The sequence below is a fragment of the Tasmannia lanceolata genome, unplaced genomic scaffold (assembly GCF_043159265.1).
Source record: "Tasmannia lanceolata isolate RefF3 unplaced genomic scaffold, GAP_Taslan_0.1 ptg000024l, whole genome shotgun sequence".
In the NCBI taxonomy this organism is placed as follows: Eukaryota; Viridiplantae; Streptophyta; class Magnoliopsida; order Canellales; family Winteraceae; genus Tasmannia; species Tasmannia lanceolata.
Window position 1 is genome coordinate 3,689,279 of NW_027518701.1, and position 17,741 is coordinate 3,707,019.

The window sequence follows — 17,741 nt, forward strand, 5'->3', positions numbered from 1 at the left end:
GAGCCTAACCTCTTAGATCGAGTGATAGTGGAGGGAGACTTGCTCAATGTTATCATATGGCTGAAGGGAAGGGTTTCCCATCCTTTGTGGTTTGTGATTGACGAGATTATGGATCGAGTGGCGGGATCATCTATCCCTTTCCAGCACGTTAGAAGATCGGCAAATAGTGAAGGCAGTGAGAGTCTTCATGTTTATGATTTCCCTCTCCCTTGATGAAGTCGTTTCATGTATAGTTCCTTGCTTTTTTTGTTCGTAGTGATGTTCTTCTTTATTCTTCCTTTGTAGTGACCATCTCGGTCTTGAGCACCACACCCCCCCTCCCTCCCCAACACACACAATAACCACCCTCCCTCTCTCTCTCTCTCTCTCTCTCTCTCTCTCTCTCTCTCTCTCCCTTTTAATGAAATTTTCTACCATTAGGCCAGACTATCAACCAAGTCATTCATACTTCTAGAGATGCATCTGATAAAAAAACTCATGGCTACTACAGTTATCTGCAATTTCCGCAATAATTAAAAATTACCTCCACAGACCTTTGCTTTCTTCTTTAGCCCAATCAATCATGTTGGAGGAGTCATCTTCAATTACAAGACAACCAGTGAATGAGTTTCGAAAAATATGCAACCCTTCAAGCAAAGTGTGAGCCTCAGGTTCGTTAGAATCGGTTTTACCGACAAAGCCAGAGAACACCACTATATCTGCCCATCAAACAGTCTTTCTATTCTGTGATATTTCAGAATCACCGTCAATACCCTAGTGTAGATCGGGGGTGCTTTATTTACAGCCTTGTATCTAAAGCAGTGTTCTACAAGTCTTATGACTGCATACTCTGCTCACCAGGTTCAACCTTCCGCTCTTCCTGTATAAGTCTCCCTTACTTGTAGTGGTTACCCGAAGATCATTCCCTCTTTTCATAGAAAGATAATTAGAAATATGGTGCCCTTGTGGCAATCTATTTGATTGTATCGAAAGGCCCAATGAATTGGGATTTCCCTATTGGGCGTGACAAGGCTTTGGTCATATAGATGTCTCTGCTGGTAAACACGGAGTCGGATCTACTCTGGCAGCTAAACTTTTTTGTATCCTTCCCATCTGGAGTAAGTCAGTATAGAGAAGGTGCTTATCTCTTCCGTCTTCGATCCCTTAATCCCCTAGATTGATCTTTCAGTATCTCCTTTCTTTTGGGGATTTTCATCTGCACATATATTTTCAGCATCTATAAACCTAGGTGGTAAAAAATGGCACAACATTCGTTTATATAGGCGTCTGACTTAGCAATCAGGATTTTGATTTTCAAGGCAATAAAAGAAGGGAAAATCATTCAAAAAAAAGAAGGGAAATGTTATCTGCATAACCATATTTTGATATTTGCACAAACTCAGCTGTTTTTTCTTCTTTAATTGGCTCGTGAGAGCTTTTTGGGAAATTTAATGACCTTTTGACAGCTCTTTGAATGCTAAAGAGAAGATGGGTTAGTGAAAATATCAAAATATGGTTATGCTGCTATCATTTCCTTAATGAAACCCCTTTCTCCTTATCAATGAAGACTCTCATTTCTTTCATTCAATAAAATCCATATGGTAGCATATGGAGCAGCAGTTCACTTTGTTTTTCCGCACTTACCCAGTCGATTAAGATTCCATCTTTCAAGGGCATTCTTGATGGAATTCGGGAACTTTATGCCACTGATTTGTGTTGAAACTACAATGAAGGAGCAGATGACTTACTGTTTCCTCATCTTTCCTTCATAGGAGGCATCTGTTCTCAAATTCTGAACTGTTTTTCTTCAAACAGTCTTGGGTATTAATCTTTTCCTTGATTGCAGTCCAAGCAAAGCCTTGATTGTTGAGAGAGTTGAATTGGGCCACTCTCCATTCATATTTTTGAAGAAAGAGCGAAGATAGAAGGTCCACTCAGGCCAAAAGCCCATGTGAGCTGATTCTACTGCGACATGCAGGAATTCTCCAAATGGCAAAAGAGATTTGTATTAATAAAGATTTTTTCCTTTTTCGAATTTCCATGGAATTCCCAACCCTAGACCACTCAAAGCAATTTGAAATCATGGCGATATTTCGTTTTGCAATTCTATACAGGGTGGAGAATTCTTTGTGTGGGGCAGATTTATTGAGCCAAATGCTTCCTAAAATTCTAACATTCTACCCATTTTCTATCGTGGATAGTCAAAGTCCTTCACTTGATCTACATCTCTACAAGCACCAGACCTGCAACATCGTCTAAATCTTTTGATATCTCACTCTCCACAATCAGTCCCATATATTTTCCGGAGATCGGCTTCCTCCAAAAATCCTCCCTTTCCGTTCCAAACCTCTAATGTCATTCTCCTCTGAGAGCTTTGTTCCTAGCAATAACATCACCTAACCGGGAGGCCTCCATTCTTTTTTAATCTTCGCTAATCTTTTTCCATTTTACTAGATGCTTGAGTTTCTTACCATTTTCTTTACCTTCCAATAGAAAGTTCCTTTGAAGTCTTGCAATTCTTTTTGAAGCACTGATTGGAATCTTGAATAAAGACATGCAATAGGTTGGTTGATTAGTCATTTTTTTTTTAAAAAAAAAAGGTTGGCTGATTGGTGAGATCAGTTTTGATTAGGGTAATTATTCCACCAAAGGAGAGAGAAGATTTTTTTTCATACAACTATGATTTTTTTTCCATATTATAACTCCATCGCCATACGATTCAAAATAGGAGTCCAAAGCGATTTGAGGAGGGGATTGGGATGCCAAATCCGAGAGGGAGACCCAAGTAGGACATCGGGAAATGCTCAAACATGCAACCATTAAATCTAATGAACTCCATCATTTGCTCACCATCGATGTTTCAACCAATGATAGAACTTGTACAAAAGTTGATTTTTGAGGCCAGAGGTTTAAGATTTTTCATCCCCTCTTCTTTGGCGCCGCAAAAAATTACATTATCATCCGCAATCTTGCTTGCTCATTGCCCCGCCTTGATTGCTTGGGTAATTCTTTCCACTCCACCAATCAGAACACCCTCAATCAGACCTTTGTCCATTGCGACTGAAATCATTTTACTCTATGTGAAGATATAAGGGGAGAAGAATACCCTTGATGGGTACCACTCGAGCTTCAAAAAACCATTGATGAAGATCAAAAAGGAATTCATAGACAAACATTCTTTCATCGACATCCTCCACTTGTTCCCAAACTCTATTCTACCCATCAAGTAATCTTCAAGTGCCCCAAATTTAGTTTTAAAACTCCCCCGCGTCATCGTGGACTCCCCCGAGTCGACTCCCTTTTCCCTTGGCCACGTTCTGTGTTTTGCCCTACAGAATCAATAAAAACTCCTTTGACACTCCCGAGGTCTGCGTCAACCGAGTACTCAACTGCGTCAATTGCGTTCTCGGCCGCTTCTGCGCCGAGTTGACAAGGATATTTCTTGAACGCATTTTGACCCGCATCCACGTTTTTCGTCGAGTTGACAAGGTTTTTTCTTGGCTGCATTTTGACTCGCATCCGGGTTTTTAAACACTTGCCCCAAATCCTCATGATGTTACACCTTCTTTTTTTTTTGAAAATTGACAATTTTATTGATACTATGAAGATTACATTGGGGACCAGGGTCCCTACTTGCATTACATAGAATCAATTAAGGGTGGCCAGGAGCATACTCCTAGGCCAATAAAAACCAAAAGGAGTGATCTTTTAGGTCAACCGCTATAGTGATGTCCACACTTCCATGCGTTGCCACCATGCCGAATAACTATTTCTCTTTCCTTTCGAATTCTTCATCTACTACCGCAACCGAGAGTGCATTCACCAGTCCCCTTCCTTTCCTTTACACTGCCCAATGTTCTCAATTGAATCGAATCCAACAAAAAGTGCCATATTTGTGAGCCCTATCAAGTCATATGTATGACTTGCTACATCACACAGACTTCTTCACCACTCTCTAGCTGGTGAATTCGATTTTAAAAAATCCCGCTCAAAGACCTGAAGCTATTGTGCACCCCTAACTGTGCACAATAGTCAACCAATCGAATCCGATCTTCGGCGACCTCCACCTTGCGCCACCGCTCGTCCCGGGGGATCCCCGTTAAACCACCATGCCAAAAACTCTAGTCTAACCCTAGAGACCACTATTGTTCACCCTAGCTTCTTCCTTTTCACCTCCACCAGAACCTTAAACCCTAACCCTTCCTTCCACCTAACCCTAGAGACCACCATTGTTCACCCTAAAATTACTCCCCTTTACTTCTACCAATCCCTAAATCCCTAACCCTACCCTACCTTCCACCTAACCCTATTCTTACCTCCTTCCTGAACCAATACCTCTCCAGCTACCGCCTTCCACCTCTCCAGCTAGCCACATACAACCCAAAACAACTATCCTAACCTAACACCCCGGCCCTTCTAGCCCCAACCTTGCACCTCGATCAAACCCATCTTTTACCTCCCAATCTCTAGACGACAACCTCAACGCTAACTCCGGCTACCCATCGCCTCCACCACTTAACACAGCCCCCAGATCCGGCGACCCACAGCTTCCCAAAGCCCCTTGCCGGTCATCCACCGCACCATTTCCGACGTCCCACTCGCCTTCGGCGTTTCATGATGGAGAGGACGGTTTGGAATAACCGGCTGTCTCAGTACCATCGTCTGCATCCTCCATCATAGTTTTTCTCCACCACCACCACCACCACATCCAACCTCCTTTTTTCCCCCGAATCCGGCCACCATTTTTCATACTCCTTCCACGCCCACCACTTCTGACGACTCACCAACCCACTTTCTCCATCCACCCTACCCAAATCCGATCCTTTCCCCATTGAATCCTGCCCACTCGGGCCTAGATCCGGCCATTCCACACCTCCAGCCACTATTGCTGCATCCCATGCGAGATCTGCCCAACTCCCGACATCATCAGGCCACCAATGCCTCCCTTGCCCATCAAGGGAGAGAGAGGGAGAGATCAGAAAGTAGGAGAGATAGATCTAAGAGAAAGAGAGACCAAAGAGATAGAAAGAGGGGGGATCAGAAAAGGCAGAAAGAGACATCAGGGAGAAATCAGAAAAATGAAAGAAAAGGAGATAGGGGGAGAAAGTGAGAGATCTGGAAACGAGAGAGGGAGAGAGGGAGAGAGGGGAGAAAAAAACACTAAAAAGGAGAGAGAGAGAGAGAGAGAGAGAGAGAGAGCGAGAGAGAGAGAGAAGAAATCGCCTCCCTCCCTAGGGTTTCCATCGACCTTGGGAAGGGGGGGGGGAGATGAAATCGCCCCAGTATCGCCACATGATGTTACACCTTTTCCTTACCAACATTCCATATAACTCCTTCAACTTTGTTTTTCTTCCATGATTCAAGGCATATATTTGCTATGAGAACGCCATTCATTATTACTTTTTGAATGGCCAAAACACCATCCCATATTTGCCTGTTTTCAACAAAGGCTGCTTGAAATTTTGAAATGATTGAGCTGATAACCCTTTTCATTCTATTTATAAGAATTTTGGCAATCACCTTGTAAAGAATACCAACAAGGTTAGTTGGTCTAAAATCTCTTACCTCTGTAGGGTCGTTGATGAGGACATCGACACCGGATTCCAGGTATACAAGTGCCATTCATCTTGCATCAATCATTCTTCTTCAAAGTGAGAGTAATAAAAAAAGCTTTCATATTTTGACTTGATCTTCCCCTTTCATGGAATTCAGAAATGAATTTTCATTAAATCATCTTTAATAACTTTCCCACATTTTAAAAAAAAATTGAAGACAAAACCATCAGGACCGGGGGCTTTATCATACTCATTGGAGAAAATAGTGGCTCTTACTTCCTCCTCGGAAAAGTGGGTTTCTAGATATCTAGCGCTACAATCCAAAAGCTTCAGCCTCATACACATTTAGGTAAAAAAAATCTATGGTGTGACTCGCAATAAGATCTATCTCAGTGAACGCGCGCGCGCGTGCACACACACACACACACCACACACACACACACACACACACACACACACTCTCTCTAAGCTGAAGTGCCTTGGATTTCTGTCTCAGCTGGTCTCCTCCATTTGAAGGATATTCTATACTATTGCTATTTTCCGGTCTTTGTAAATTCTGATGCTCACTATGATTGCCCTTTTCTGATGTCTTTTCCAGCTCTTAGAATTAATAATACTTTTCTTCGTGGCTTTGAGCCCTTTAATTGTCACCATATTTCAATCTTTCATTCTCGTTTCAATCATTTTCAACTTGTTCTGAACTTTGAACCCTGCCCATATAGTGCTGTCTCCCTCTTTCCTCCATTTTTTATTAGTGCTGCTAAGGAAACCGGTTGCCTAACCGAGAGTGGAACCGAGCAAATCACTACACGCCACATGGCATAGGGAGTAGTTTTGCCATTTTAAGAAAGAGCAAAAAAAAAAAAGAAAAAAGAAAAAACAGGAACAAACATAAAGCCAAGTACTTGCCATTTTAAGAAAAAGCAAAAAAAAAGAAAAATAAAAAAGAAAAAACGGGAACAAACGTAAAGCTAAGTACTCGTCCATTATCTAGAGAGAGAGATACTTCCCCCCCTAGAAATTGGAGCTATTATAGATACTTTCGGCTCTTCTCTGGCGGCTAGAAGAAAAAATATACTTTCTGCTCTTCTCAGGCGGCTTTAGGGCCCAAGCCCTTCTCGTCCCTTTCTCATTATTCTCTATAGAAGCCCTTCGGGGGATCGGAAAAAATGGGGGAAAACTTTGCCCGGCGAAGGAATTGGGGTTGTTTGAGATGCAGATACCAGAACTTCAAATGGCGGAAAATTTGCAGGGTTTGTTTTGGTGGAAGGGACGGATGGACAGTAGTGACATCTCAGCCTCAAACCAAATCCCTTTAAAGCCAACACTTAGAGAGGAGAAGGTCTGGCCAGATTCCGGCACTACCCGTACTGCCAAGGAGAATGGAATACCGACGATCCTAATTTCTGGACAAGAGATTGCTAAGAGACAACTGATCCTAAAATTATGCCTCATAGGTCGTATTAAAGACCCTGGAGTAAGGCTGGAAGACTTATGGACTTGGGCAAAAGGGTTTTGGGACTTCCCGAGTTTACCCAAACCCTCTGATCTAGCACCTCATGAAGTTCTCTTCCTGTTTCTAGAAGAGCACACCCTAAGAAGTAGGGGGGACAAGGCACTAGGCGATTATTTATCCTCTATCACGGAGTGGAACCCTAGCTATAAGAAGTAGGGGGGACAAGGCACTAGGCGATTATTTATCCTCTATCACGGAGTGGAACCCTAGCTATCAACAAGCTGCTGAAGCCATGTGGGTTAGATTCACAGGAATCCCCCTCCATGTCTGGGCCACTTCAACTGTACAAGCCTTGGGCTCGTTATTTGGAATCGTCCTTGACATAGACATGAAGGGACACCATGAAGACTGTATGAGTTTTGCATCAGCAAGAATCATCGTCCCAGCATGGAAACTACAGAAGTCAATGGTGCTTCTCCGGGTCATTGTCACACCCTTTCCGATAGGGGTTGATCCGATTGTAGAAGACCAGTCTGGGACGTGGAGAGAGGGGGAACCTGTCTTAAAAACGGGGTATACAAAGTGCGGTCGATCTTTTGGAAAAAAAATGGGAGAATAGATCTCCGGTGTGGGATTCCGCCGGACTAGTTCAGGAACAGGTATCAGCGACTTTTTCGAATCTCTTCGGTACCCGTACCAATATCAGAGAGAAGGCCGTTGTTACGCTCCCCACGTGGCAACCTTGCTTACCAACTACTGACAAGTTCCACATATTGGCCCCCACGTGGAATCCTCAAAACTGTGTATCGGTAGTTTCTAGTGAACCCTCAGAGTCGCAGAAAGCGATTTCAAATTTCAACTACCCCTGATTGGGACGTCTGGAAAAGTGACTAGACCAGGTGTTATGGCAGCAATGCATTCTGGGCTCAGACAATAAAAGACCTTACTGCCCTCGGTTCACCCTAGATTAGCTCAAAAAGTTAATCGAGCTTTGTGCATTTTAAGGAAAGTTAATCGAGCTTTGGGCATTTTAAGGCAAGCTCTGATACATAAGAAAAGAAAATCAACGGCCAACTCACCCAAACGGAGGCTAAACGAGGGTCTGTAAAAGGAAGAAAGCAAAGCAGTGGGGATGTGCTAACGCAAAAATCAAATCATCAAGCCAATTTCACCTTTGGAATCGCCTCCAAATCGATATTGGAAGCTCCGACAAACTTGCTGCGCCGTGGAGATAAGGGTCCTGTGCGGATCCTAGGCCAGCAAGGGGTTTCTACTTGAAGAATTTCGAAGCCTTAGGAGTACGTTCCCGCTCCCAATGAAAATAGGCTTCTGGAATATTAGGGGACTAAGAGAAGACATAAAATTTAGGGTGGTGAGGGCCTTTATTGTAAAAAACCAATTACATTTGGTGGCAGTAATCGAATCTAAATTAATGGGGATCACAGATATTACAATTAACAATGTCTGGGGAAGAAATCAGCGAGAATGGGTTGCAAAGGGTGCGATTGGCATAGCAGGGGGAATCATTGTCATATGGAAGGAGAGCAGATTTCATCGCAACGAAGTCAGAGAAGGGAGATTTCTGATATCCATAATTTTCTCCTCATCTGATTGCAATGAGGAATGGATGCTCTCAACTGTTTACGGACCTCCTCTTTACTCTGATAGAAGGGAATTATGGCAAGAGTTGAACTCCCTTAGAGAATCATGGCAGGGTCCCTGGATTCTGGGGGGTGATTTCAACACAATACGATATCCATCTGAAAAGAACACATTGTCGAGAAGCACCACCAGCATGCGAAACTTTTCCAACTTTATTCAGAGCCATGAACTACTGGATATCCCACTCAACGGAGCAAAGTTTTCTTGGTCTAATAATCAGGCTCACCTTGTTATGACAAGGATTGACCGTGTCCTCCTTACTCGTGAATGGGAGGAGCGCTTCCCTCTCATCTCCCAAAAAGCGATCCCCGAACGGAATCGGATCACAACCCGATCGTTCTGGAAATTTCAAATTTCTCTGGCGGTCCTCGTCCGTTCAGATTTGATTTGGACCTTTTGGAAGTATCAGGCTTTGCGGAAAAGGTAGAGCACTTGTGGGAGGAACTGCAGATCAGGGGTTGGAAAGGATATGCTCTCCGTAAAAAATTAAAAAGGCCTAAATTCAAGATCAAAGAATGGCAAAAAACCTTTGATGAAGAGTCGAATCAGAGAAGAGAAGCTATCTCAAATAGGCTGGCCTTCTTAGAAATCAAAGAGGAGGAAGGAACAATGTCAGAGGAGGATCAGATAACTCGGTTGGACCTACTTGTTGAAAACGAGATGATCCAACGCAGAGAAGAAATTCGATGGAGACAGAAATCTCGCGCGTTGTGGCTCAAGGCTGGGGATAAAAATTCCAAATTCTTTCACCGAACAGCCAATTCTAGGAGAAGGATAAACCTGATCAACTGCATAAAGCAGGGTGAGACAATTGTTGAGGACCCCAATCTTCTCAAATCTTTAATTGTGGAATTCTACTCTAGCCTCTATTCAAAATCTGTGGAGTGGCGGCCGAAGATGGAGGGTCTTAACTTCAAGAAAATCACGGGTGATCAGAGACTTACTTTGGACCACTCTTCACAGAAGAAGAGGTCGAACATGCTATTTTCTCCATGGCTGGGGACAAAGCCCCAGGGCCGGATGGCTATCCTATGGCTTTTTTCCGGTCCTTTTGGAGGATTTTGAAGGACATTATGGCCTTCTTTCTGAAATTTGCTGAGAGGGGAATCATTAGTGAAGCAACGAAGGCGACTTTCATCTCCCTAATCCCAAAGAAGGTGTGATTGGGACAAGAGATTTCCTCATTAGCCTGATGCACAGTGTCCCCAAGATAGTTGCCAAGTTACTACCACGAAGAGTGAAAAACTACATGGGGGAGATCATTTCACAATTTCAGGGAGCCTTTGTTGACTCGAGGCAGGTCCTTGATGGTGTTTTAATAGCTACCGAACTTATTGATTCGGCAAAGAGAAGCGACTATCCGGGTCTCCTATTCAAAATTGATATAGAAAAAGCTTATGATCATGTTGATTGGGATGTTCTTGATTTCATTCAAGAAAAAATGGGCTTCGGGCCCTCCTGGAGGAACTGGGTCAGAGCTTTGATATTAGAAAACTTGTTCCCAGTCATCATTAATGGTTTGGAGAAGGGTTTCTTTAAAGCATCAAGTTGGATTCGGCAGGGGGATCCACTGGCACCCTATCTGTTTATTATGGTAGTGGAGGCACTTAGTCTACAGCGGAAATACTGGATCTAATGCGGGTACTTAACCCGCGCCTTGAACATCGAAGACGACCAGCAAATGAAATGGCCGACACTTTGGCTAAAGCGGGGGCTGAACGGGAGGATTTTGAAATTCTATCATATTTGTAATGTGCTCTTTTCTTTATGAGAAGGATACTTGTATCCTTTCTTCTGGAAGTAGGTCTTTTGTAAACCATCGGCTGTGTCCGATGCCTTATATTTAATATTTGTACAGGCAGGCTAGGACCCCTGGTCCTGATTGCACCTCAAATATTAATGAAATTTGTCATCTTTCAAAAAAAAAATAAAGCCAAGTACTTGTTAATGTGTGAAGACTGAAGAGGCTATTCCCTGGTTTCATGCTCAGTTCCCAACTTGGTTACCGTATCATTACTCTTTTTTTATTCATATTTTGAAGCCTGGGATTGAGAACCACATGTTCTCGAATCTAAAAGGTCTTGAGCATAATCGGCCAAAGAAACAAGATCATAATTGAGGGAAGTTATAATCTCTCTCTCTCTGTCTCTCTCTCTCTCTCTCGGACCACTTTTATATGGGATATCACCTAAAATAGCAAGAGAAGAAAAATATCTGACAGTTCTATATCAGTGTTTCTTCCCCCCCCTGTTACATTTCCAGGAATTTCTGGTATCTTATTAAATTCATCTTGAATGATTAGAAGTCTCTGCTTTATTTCATTAGTACTTCAGTCATCTGTGGGAGGTTTCAAATTGGTCCTCAGTCACTTCATCTGAAGAAATTTAGGGGACCTATGAAAAAACAAGGGGCCCACACCACGCTATATAAGCCCCATAATTTGCCAAATGGAACACTTTTTCCTGTCATTGTTATTCTTCTATTGATTTGGGCATGTACTTAGTTCGTTAACTACTGGCTTAGTGTCGTCTGATCGACTCTGACCACTTCTGCTTAGTCTTAAACAATATGTAATTTATGTACGTCTCATCATCACTGATTCACTGGAAGGAATATACTGTTGAGTGCCAAACTCACGTGCCCTTTTTCTCTTGTTAATGCAGGTTCTGCAGTCATATCTAGTTGCACCGCATGAACAACATTTTCAAATAGTTCACCACCTCTTGAAGGAGCATATCATGCGAGTGCTTGATTACAAGGTTTGCGTTTTTGTTTTTGGTAAATTTTTGTTCCACTAATAAATGCTCGATTTCTTATAGTTGTACTTGCTTTCAGGTCATTGTTTTCTGTACGACTGCAATGGTAACGTCACTTATGTTCCAACTTCTCCGCGAGTTAAAACTGAATGTCAGGGAAATTCATTCGAGAAAATCTCAACTTTATCGCACTCGTATATCTGATGAGTTTCGGGAATCTAAGAGATTGATTCTTATTACATCCGATGTCTCTGCTCGTGGAATGAATTATCCTGATGTTACTCTTGTAATTCAGGTACTTTTGGAACTTGCCAATGCTGTCTATTCAGTCAACTTGTATTAACCATTAAACTGTCTTTTGATCCCATGTTCTCCACCGAAGTCCATGCATATGATGGCCCCCAGCATTTTACACCTCGTGTATTGATTGGTGGGGCACACTATCTCCACCAGAGTCATGAATAGGGCAGGGCCCACATTTATATTTAGAGAGAGATACTCCTCTACCCAAAATAGAGGAGATTATATATGGTGGAGAGACTTTTCAAGGATTAGAGTTTTTAATACTATCAATGCAGGGAGAAATTCTAGGGATTTGTCTATTGTTTTCTTTAATCTTTCAATCAAAATTAAACTTTATCTAAAATTAAGTGTAAAATTGGTAAAGAAAAATTTAAAAGTTATTTAAGGCATTGGACGATAGTATTGGTAAATAAGAAAATTTTACAGGGATTCTTGTAGATAAGTTTTGATGGTTGCATGCCTGTGTTGCATACACTTGAATTATGTGATGGTAATGATAGAAATTGGCAATCTTTAGGTGGGCATTCCTCCTGACAGGGAGCAATACATACACCGTCTAGGAAGGACTGGGCGCGAGGGCAAAGAAGGAGAAGGCATTCTGATGCTTGCACCATGGGAACAATATTTCTTAGATGAAATAAAAGATTTGCCCATTAAGAAGTCTCCCTTACCTCAACTAGATTCAGATATGGAAATGAAGGTTCATCCCTAACTATTTTTCTTTGCTTTTTTTGCTTTTGGCTTGAGTTTGTGGGAATTTTAAGTGACTTTTTGTTTTTTGCTACTTTTTAGGGAAATGATATTTTCCCCCACTCAGACGGATAAAACCCCCCCCCTTTAACGTTATTCGTTAAGTTTTAGAGGCAGAGAAAAACGTTAAAGGGGTGAATTTATCCTCAAGCAGTGAACCATTCTCACAGAAACCGTTTGTGTGTGTGTGTGTGTGTGTGTGTGTGTGTGTGAGAGAGAGAGAGAGAGAGAGAGAGAGAGAGAGAGAGAGAGAGAGAGAGAGAGATCATTTCCCTTTTTTTAATGGTATCAATGATCTAAAAAAGGATTTTTTAAAATATGCTTTAATTGCAATGATAATAGGTGGGTGAGCATTCTATTTTGTTTCAGTAAACTGGATTTGAATTTTAGACATTAATTTTAGATTCACGCTTACCAATTGGCTATAGTGATTGAACCTGACGTATCTTATTTCTTTGTGATGTAAAATTTCTTCGTGATGTAAAAGAGAAAGACACTGTATTACAGTGACCCTGCTGAAATGTAAAGTAATTTTCCATCTTTTTTGCCTGGAAATATTATATGATGGCAAGTAAATCTCCGAATGCATTGTACACACAGGTGGAAGATTCAATGGCAAGGATTGATATTAGTGTCAAGGAAGCAGCATATCATGCTTGGCTTGGTTACTACAATTCAATCAAGGAAATTGGAAGAGATAAAACCATGTTAGTAGAACTTGCTAATAGGTTCTGTGATTCAATTGGGTTGCAGAAGCCTCCTGCACTTTATAGAAAAACAGTAAACAAGATGGGTTTGAGGGACATTCCTGGCATTCGAATCAGAAAGTGAACGAACCTTAAAGTCGAATTTAATTCTTTCTTGGTGACTGAGCAATGCCGATTGTTTGTAAATTTTTGTTGCTCATGGTGGTGCTGATGTAAGAAACAACTTACCAACAGGTTTTCTCCATCTTGCTCAGTGCAGTAGCAGGCCTTCCAGCAGCAAGCCATGAAACCAGGCACAAACAGGTCTGGATAAAGTCCATGTGATCTTGACATTGTGTTATGTTTTTTTACCATGATTTTTGTTGACTGTTCCTGCATTGTTACATCTAGGATTGTTTTAGAGAAGAAAAGTAGGATATTACATTTATTATGTTATTAATGTCTATCATTATTATAAAATATTATCATCATTTGCAAAAGTGGGTTTGAATCTAGTATGATAAAAGTGGCTTAGGACCTAGAGGCATCCAAGGCCACTTTGGAAGGCATTTACTATAGTATTTTTAGAGCTATTATAATCATCATTTGCAAAATCTATTTTTGTAGGTATTCAAAGAGTCCCTTAGGCGGCAATGATGTAGGCCCGCTACAGCACTGTGGATCCAACCTTTGACTGATCTGAACCATCCATCTGATAGGCCTTGCTTTGGATCTCACTTTGGGTAAAAATCATTCTAATCAACTGCTGGATATATATAGTTTTTGACTCTGCATGTTTAACAACAAAACTACACTATTTATGTAGCAATTGGATGCATGACTATTTTTGGGCTATAGGGGATCCAAAGCAAGCCCTATAAAATAGGCAGTTTTGATCAACCAAGGGTGGAACCCACTGCACCATAGTGGGTTCCTCTAATTGCAATGTCTCTTGCAGTGAGAATTGAATTAATGGCATCTCTGTATTCAGACGTGAAACTTACTATTTTAATAAGAGGAGTTCTAGATTGAAGGGAGCCCTTGCCAAAAAGAGGTGAAAGGGCTCTCCTATTGGCTACACATCACCATCATGCATTAATAACGGATCACCATCATGCATCAATATCGGCTGAAACGTCAAACATGATGGTGATGTGCAGCCAAATGCGAGAGCCCTTTCACCTCCCTTCTGTCTAGAATTCCTCTTTGAATAGATATACCTACTATTTCTTCTTCTTGTTTTTATAATGGCAAATCCTCTCCTCACCACTTTTCTAAAGACTCACAATTATAATAAAACAAGTGACTGATAAAGTGGGTGCCATTATTCTCTTCACATCGATTTTTTTTTCTATTGGTCATAATAAAACCAGTAAAAATGGGGTACCTTCATTTATCATCCCCAATTTTTTTTTTTTCTGCCATAAAAATTTAATTGCGAGCTCTAAAAGCATGAATAGTTTACATGTGGGTAGAGAGTTGATATATGCACTCTCTCTAATTTGATAATGTCACCTCTTTGTTTTTTTTTTTTTTTTTTCTAATTAGTTGTAAATGTTGGATAAAATTGCTACGGAAAAAAATCAATAGACAATTGAAAGTGTGTTTAGTGAGGGATGCCATTATTTAAAAAAGGGAGTGTGGATGTCCTTCATCCACTACTTAATTTATTAAGAAGTAATTTGATTGGCTGATGCTAGTTTAGAGGCAAATGCAACAATATTTAAGAGCTAATTAGAACCTATAAATAAAGTACAGTGCCTTTATTAAAAAAAAGAGTTCCATTATCAAGCTTTAAGGTGCATCCGAGAACATGTTTCTAAATGGAAATGGTTATGGTTTTTTGAATAGTTTTTAACTTTAAAAACAGAAGTACTGTGAAGATGAGTTCACATGTTTAGGGCATGTTTGGTAACCGAGAAAAAAAAAAATCATAGAATCTTTGTTTACTCAGCATGAGGGAGAGGGAGAGAGGGCTGAAGAGAGACTTGAGAGGGCAAGAGTGGGGAGAGCATGAGACGAGGCTGTAAAACAGGAAAAAAGTAGGTTTTCGCCCCTGTTTTATCCTCCTCTTAAGCTCTCCTCAGGGCTTTGAAACAGGAAAAAACGTAGGTTTTTTTTTCCACTTTTCAGCCCTCAAGTTTCTTTCTTTCTCTTACTATGCCCCTCAAGTTCTATGAACAAACATTCCGTAAACATCTTTTTTCATGCTTGCCAAACATGCTCTTAGGCCCTGTTTGAATTGCAGAATATTTTTGTAAAAAAGTTTGAAATTTCAACCAAAATTTCCTACTTTTTAACTATTTACTTACACATAAAAAATTAACTTGAACGTGTGCAGTCCAAGCTTAGACTTGCTATCCCTCTAAACAATCTCTAATCATATCATTGAAAGGAAAAATTTCCTCCTAAAATGTATTTCCCGCAAACAGGGCCTTAGAGTGCATCTGTAGACAGGTCTGCATCCCGCAAGTGCATCTGTAGCCTGGTCTCTCTCTCTCTCTCTCTCTCTCTCTCTCTCTCTCTCTCTCAGTAGTTGCAGTATTGTGTCAATTGACATGGGATGGCAATCCTGGTTTATTTTATCCTTGGATAGACTTACTATCCTACATTCACGTCAACCTTTGTTCCTAGATTAAATGTCACCTTTAAAAAAATTGGTGAACTATGGGGTCAATACCCATATTTTAATTCCAACCTCAATTTATCTAACTGCCCAATATTCTCCAACCGTGATTTTCACCCATTGCAAAATCTATCTAATTTCCCATCATTGTTCTTGACACCAAGAACCTTTGCTTCTTCAACCACCTATTAACTTCCCTCTTTAACCACAATCAAGAACTGCAACCACCCTGTATCCACCAAAAATCAGCTCCATTGGATCATTTGAGGGTGTCCATTTGTGGGGTGAAAGAAGTATCTGTCCATTTTACTCCTACAAATGGACACCCAATGATGATCCATTGAAGTTGATTTTTGGTACACACCCCATCCATGATGGGGCCTTTTAAATGAATGCTTAGGATCACCCAAACAATGTGGCCTCACCCTTGTTTCTTAGACTCGAGCGCATATATATATATATATATATATATATATATATATATATATATAGTTGATGTTTGTAGTCGGCGGACTAGAAAAGTGGTTAGGTCAAGTGGATTGATCCGTTAGTCTCCGCCGAATCCCGACCTAGTCTTAGCACCCACGTGAGGGGATCTTTCCGACACTAAGCGGGCAAAAAGGACATATTCGAGGTGTGCAATATCGGTCAGCCATAGACCCCCTGTTACAGGGTCTAATCCTCCACGAAAAGTAAGAAATTCTGTGTATTTTGACCAATTCTCCGGTTACCTCAGCTTCTGAATCCAATATTTTTTTTGCAGGAATCACAATCCAACAACATGAGCATTCATTACACTTTGCGTCCGCCAAAAAATCAGTGTGGGCCCACATTTTTTGTGTGATCCAAAGCATTCACTTAATAGGCCCTGACATGGATAGGGTGTGCCAAAAAAATCAGCTCCATAGGATCATCCCAACCCTACGATTTGTGGAGGTTAAAATGGACGGGTATAAAACTTCACTAATTTGTCCAATTTTTAGCTCCACAAATTGAAGGGTTAAGATGATCCTACGGAACTGATTTTTTGGGCACACCCTATCTATGTCAGGGCCTATCAAATGAATGCTTTGTATCATCCAAACAATGTGGGCCCATTGTGTTTTGGGTCGGCGGACTAGAGAAGGTATATATATATATATATATATATATATATATATATATATATATAGAGAGAGAGAGAGAGAGAGAGAGAGAGAGAGAGAGAGAGAGAGAGAAGGGTTTCTGCGCTCGAGCGCTGATAGCTTATATGCGCTCGAGTGCAGGAAACAAGGGTGGGGCTACATTGATGGGGTGATCCTAAGCATTCATTTGAAAGGCCCCATCATGGATGGGGTGTGTACCAAAAATCCGCTTCATTAGATCATCATAAGGTGTCCATTTGTGGGGGTGAAAATGAACAGATATTATTTGTCCATTAATCTGCCCATTTTTTCACCCCACAAATGGAAACCTAAGATGATCCAATGGAGCTGATTTTTGGTGGACACTCTATCCATGAAAGGGCCTTCCAAATGAATGCTTTGGATCCCCCCAACAATGTGGGCCCACCCTTGTTTCTGCACTATCTGCGCTCGAGCGCAGAAACCCTTTACTATATATATATATATATATATATATATATATGAGAAACGGTTCATACACATATGTGTAGAGAGTTCTCTACACACTAGCTTAAAATACAGTGGGGGCCCACATTGTTTGGGTGATCCAAGCCATCATTTTAAAGGCCCTCACATAGATAGGGTGTCTACCAAAAATCAGATCCATAGGATCATCCCAACCCTACGATTTGTGGAGGTAAAATGGATGTCTTTAAACCTTCACAAATTAGTCCATTTTTTGCCTCCATAGTTCGAATGGTTAGGATGATCCTACGGATCTGATTTTTTATGGACACCCTATCTATGTGAGGGCCTTAAAAATGAATGGTTTGGATCACCCAAATAATGTGGCCCCCACTGTATT

The 17,741-nt window shown here is 41.1% G+C and overlaps 1 protein-coding gene across 2 annotated transcripts in view; it reads left to right on the top strand.

Annotated features, from left to right (window-relative positions):
- Positions 1 to 14,123, top strand: part of LOC143857301 (putative DEAD-box ATP-dependent RNA helicase 48) — a 33,860-nt gene extending 19,737 nt beyond the window's left edge. Inside the window, exons 7-11 of one of the 2 annotated variants that reach the window (XR_013238585.1) lie at positions 11,316 to 11,411; positions 11,488 to 11,703; positions 12,229 to 12,411; positions 13,062 to 13,471; positions 13,775 to 14,123. Coding sequence is in view for 1 of the 2 variants with exons in the window: in XM_077367724.1 (XP_077223839.1) it covers positions 11,316 to 11,411; positions 11,488 to 11,703; positions 12,229 to 12,411; positions 13,062 to 13,292 (726 nt within the window). In the remaining variant the exon portion in view is untranslated. Of the gene's footprint in view, positions 1 to 11,315; positions 11,412 to 11,487; positions 11,704 to 12,228; positions 12,412 to 13,061; positions 13,648 to 13,774 lie in introns of those variants that run through there. The other variant, XM_077367724.1, reaches the window with a different exon arrangement.
- The last annotated feature ends 3,618 nt before the right edge of the window (positions 14,124 to 17,741 follow it).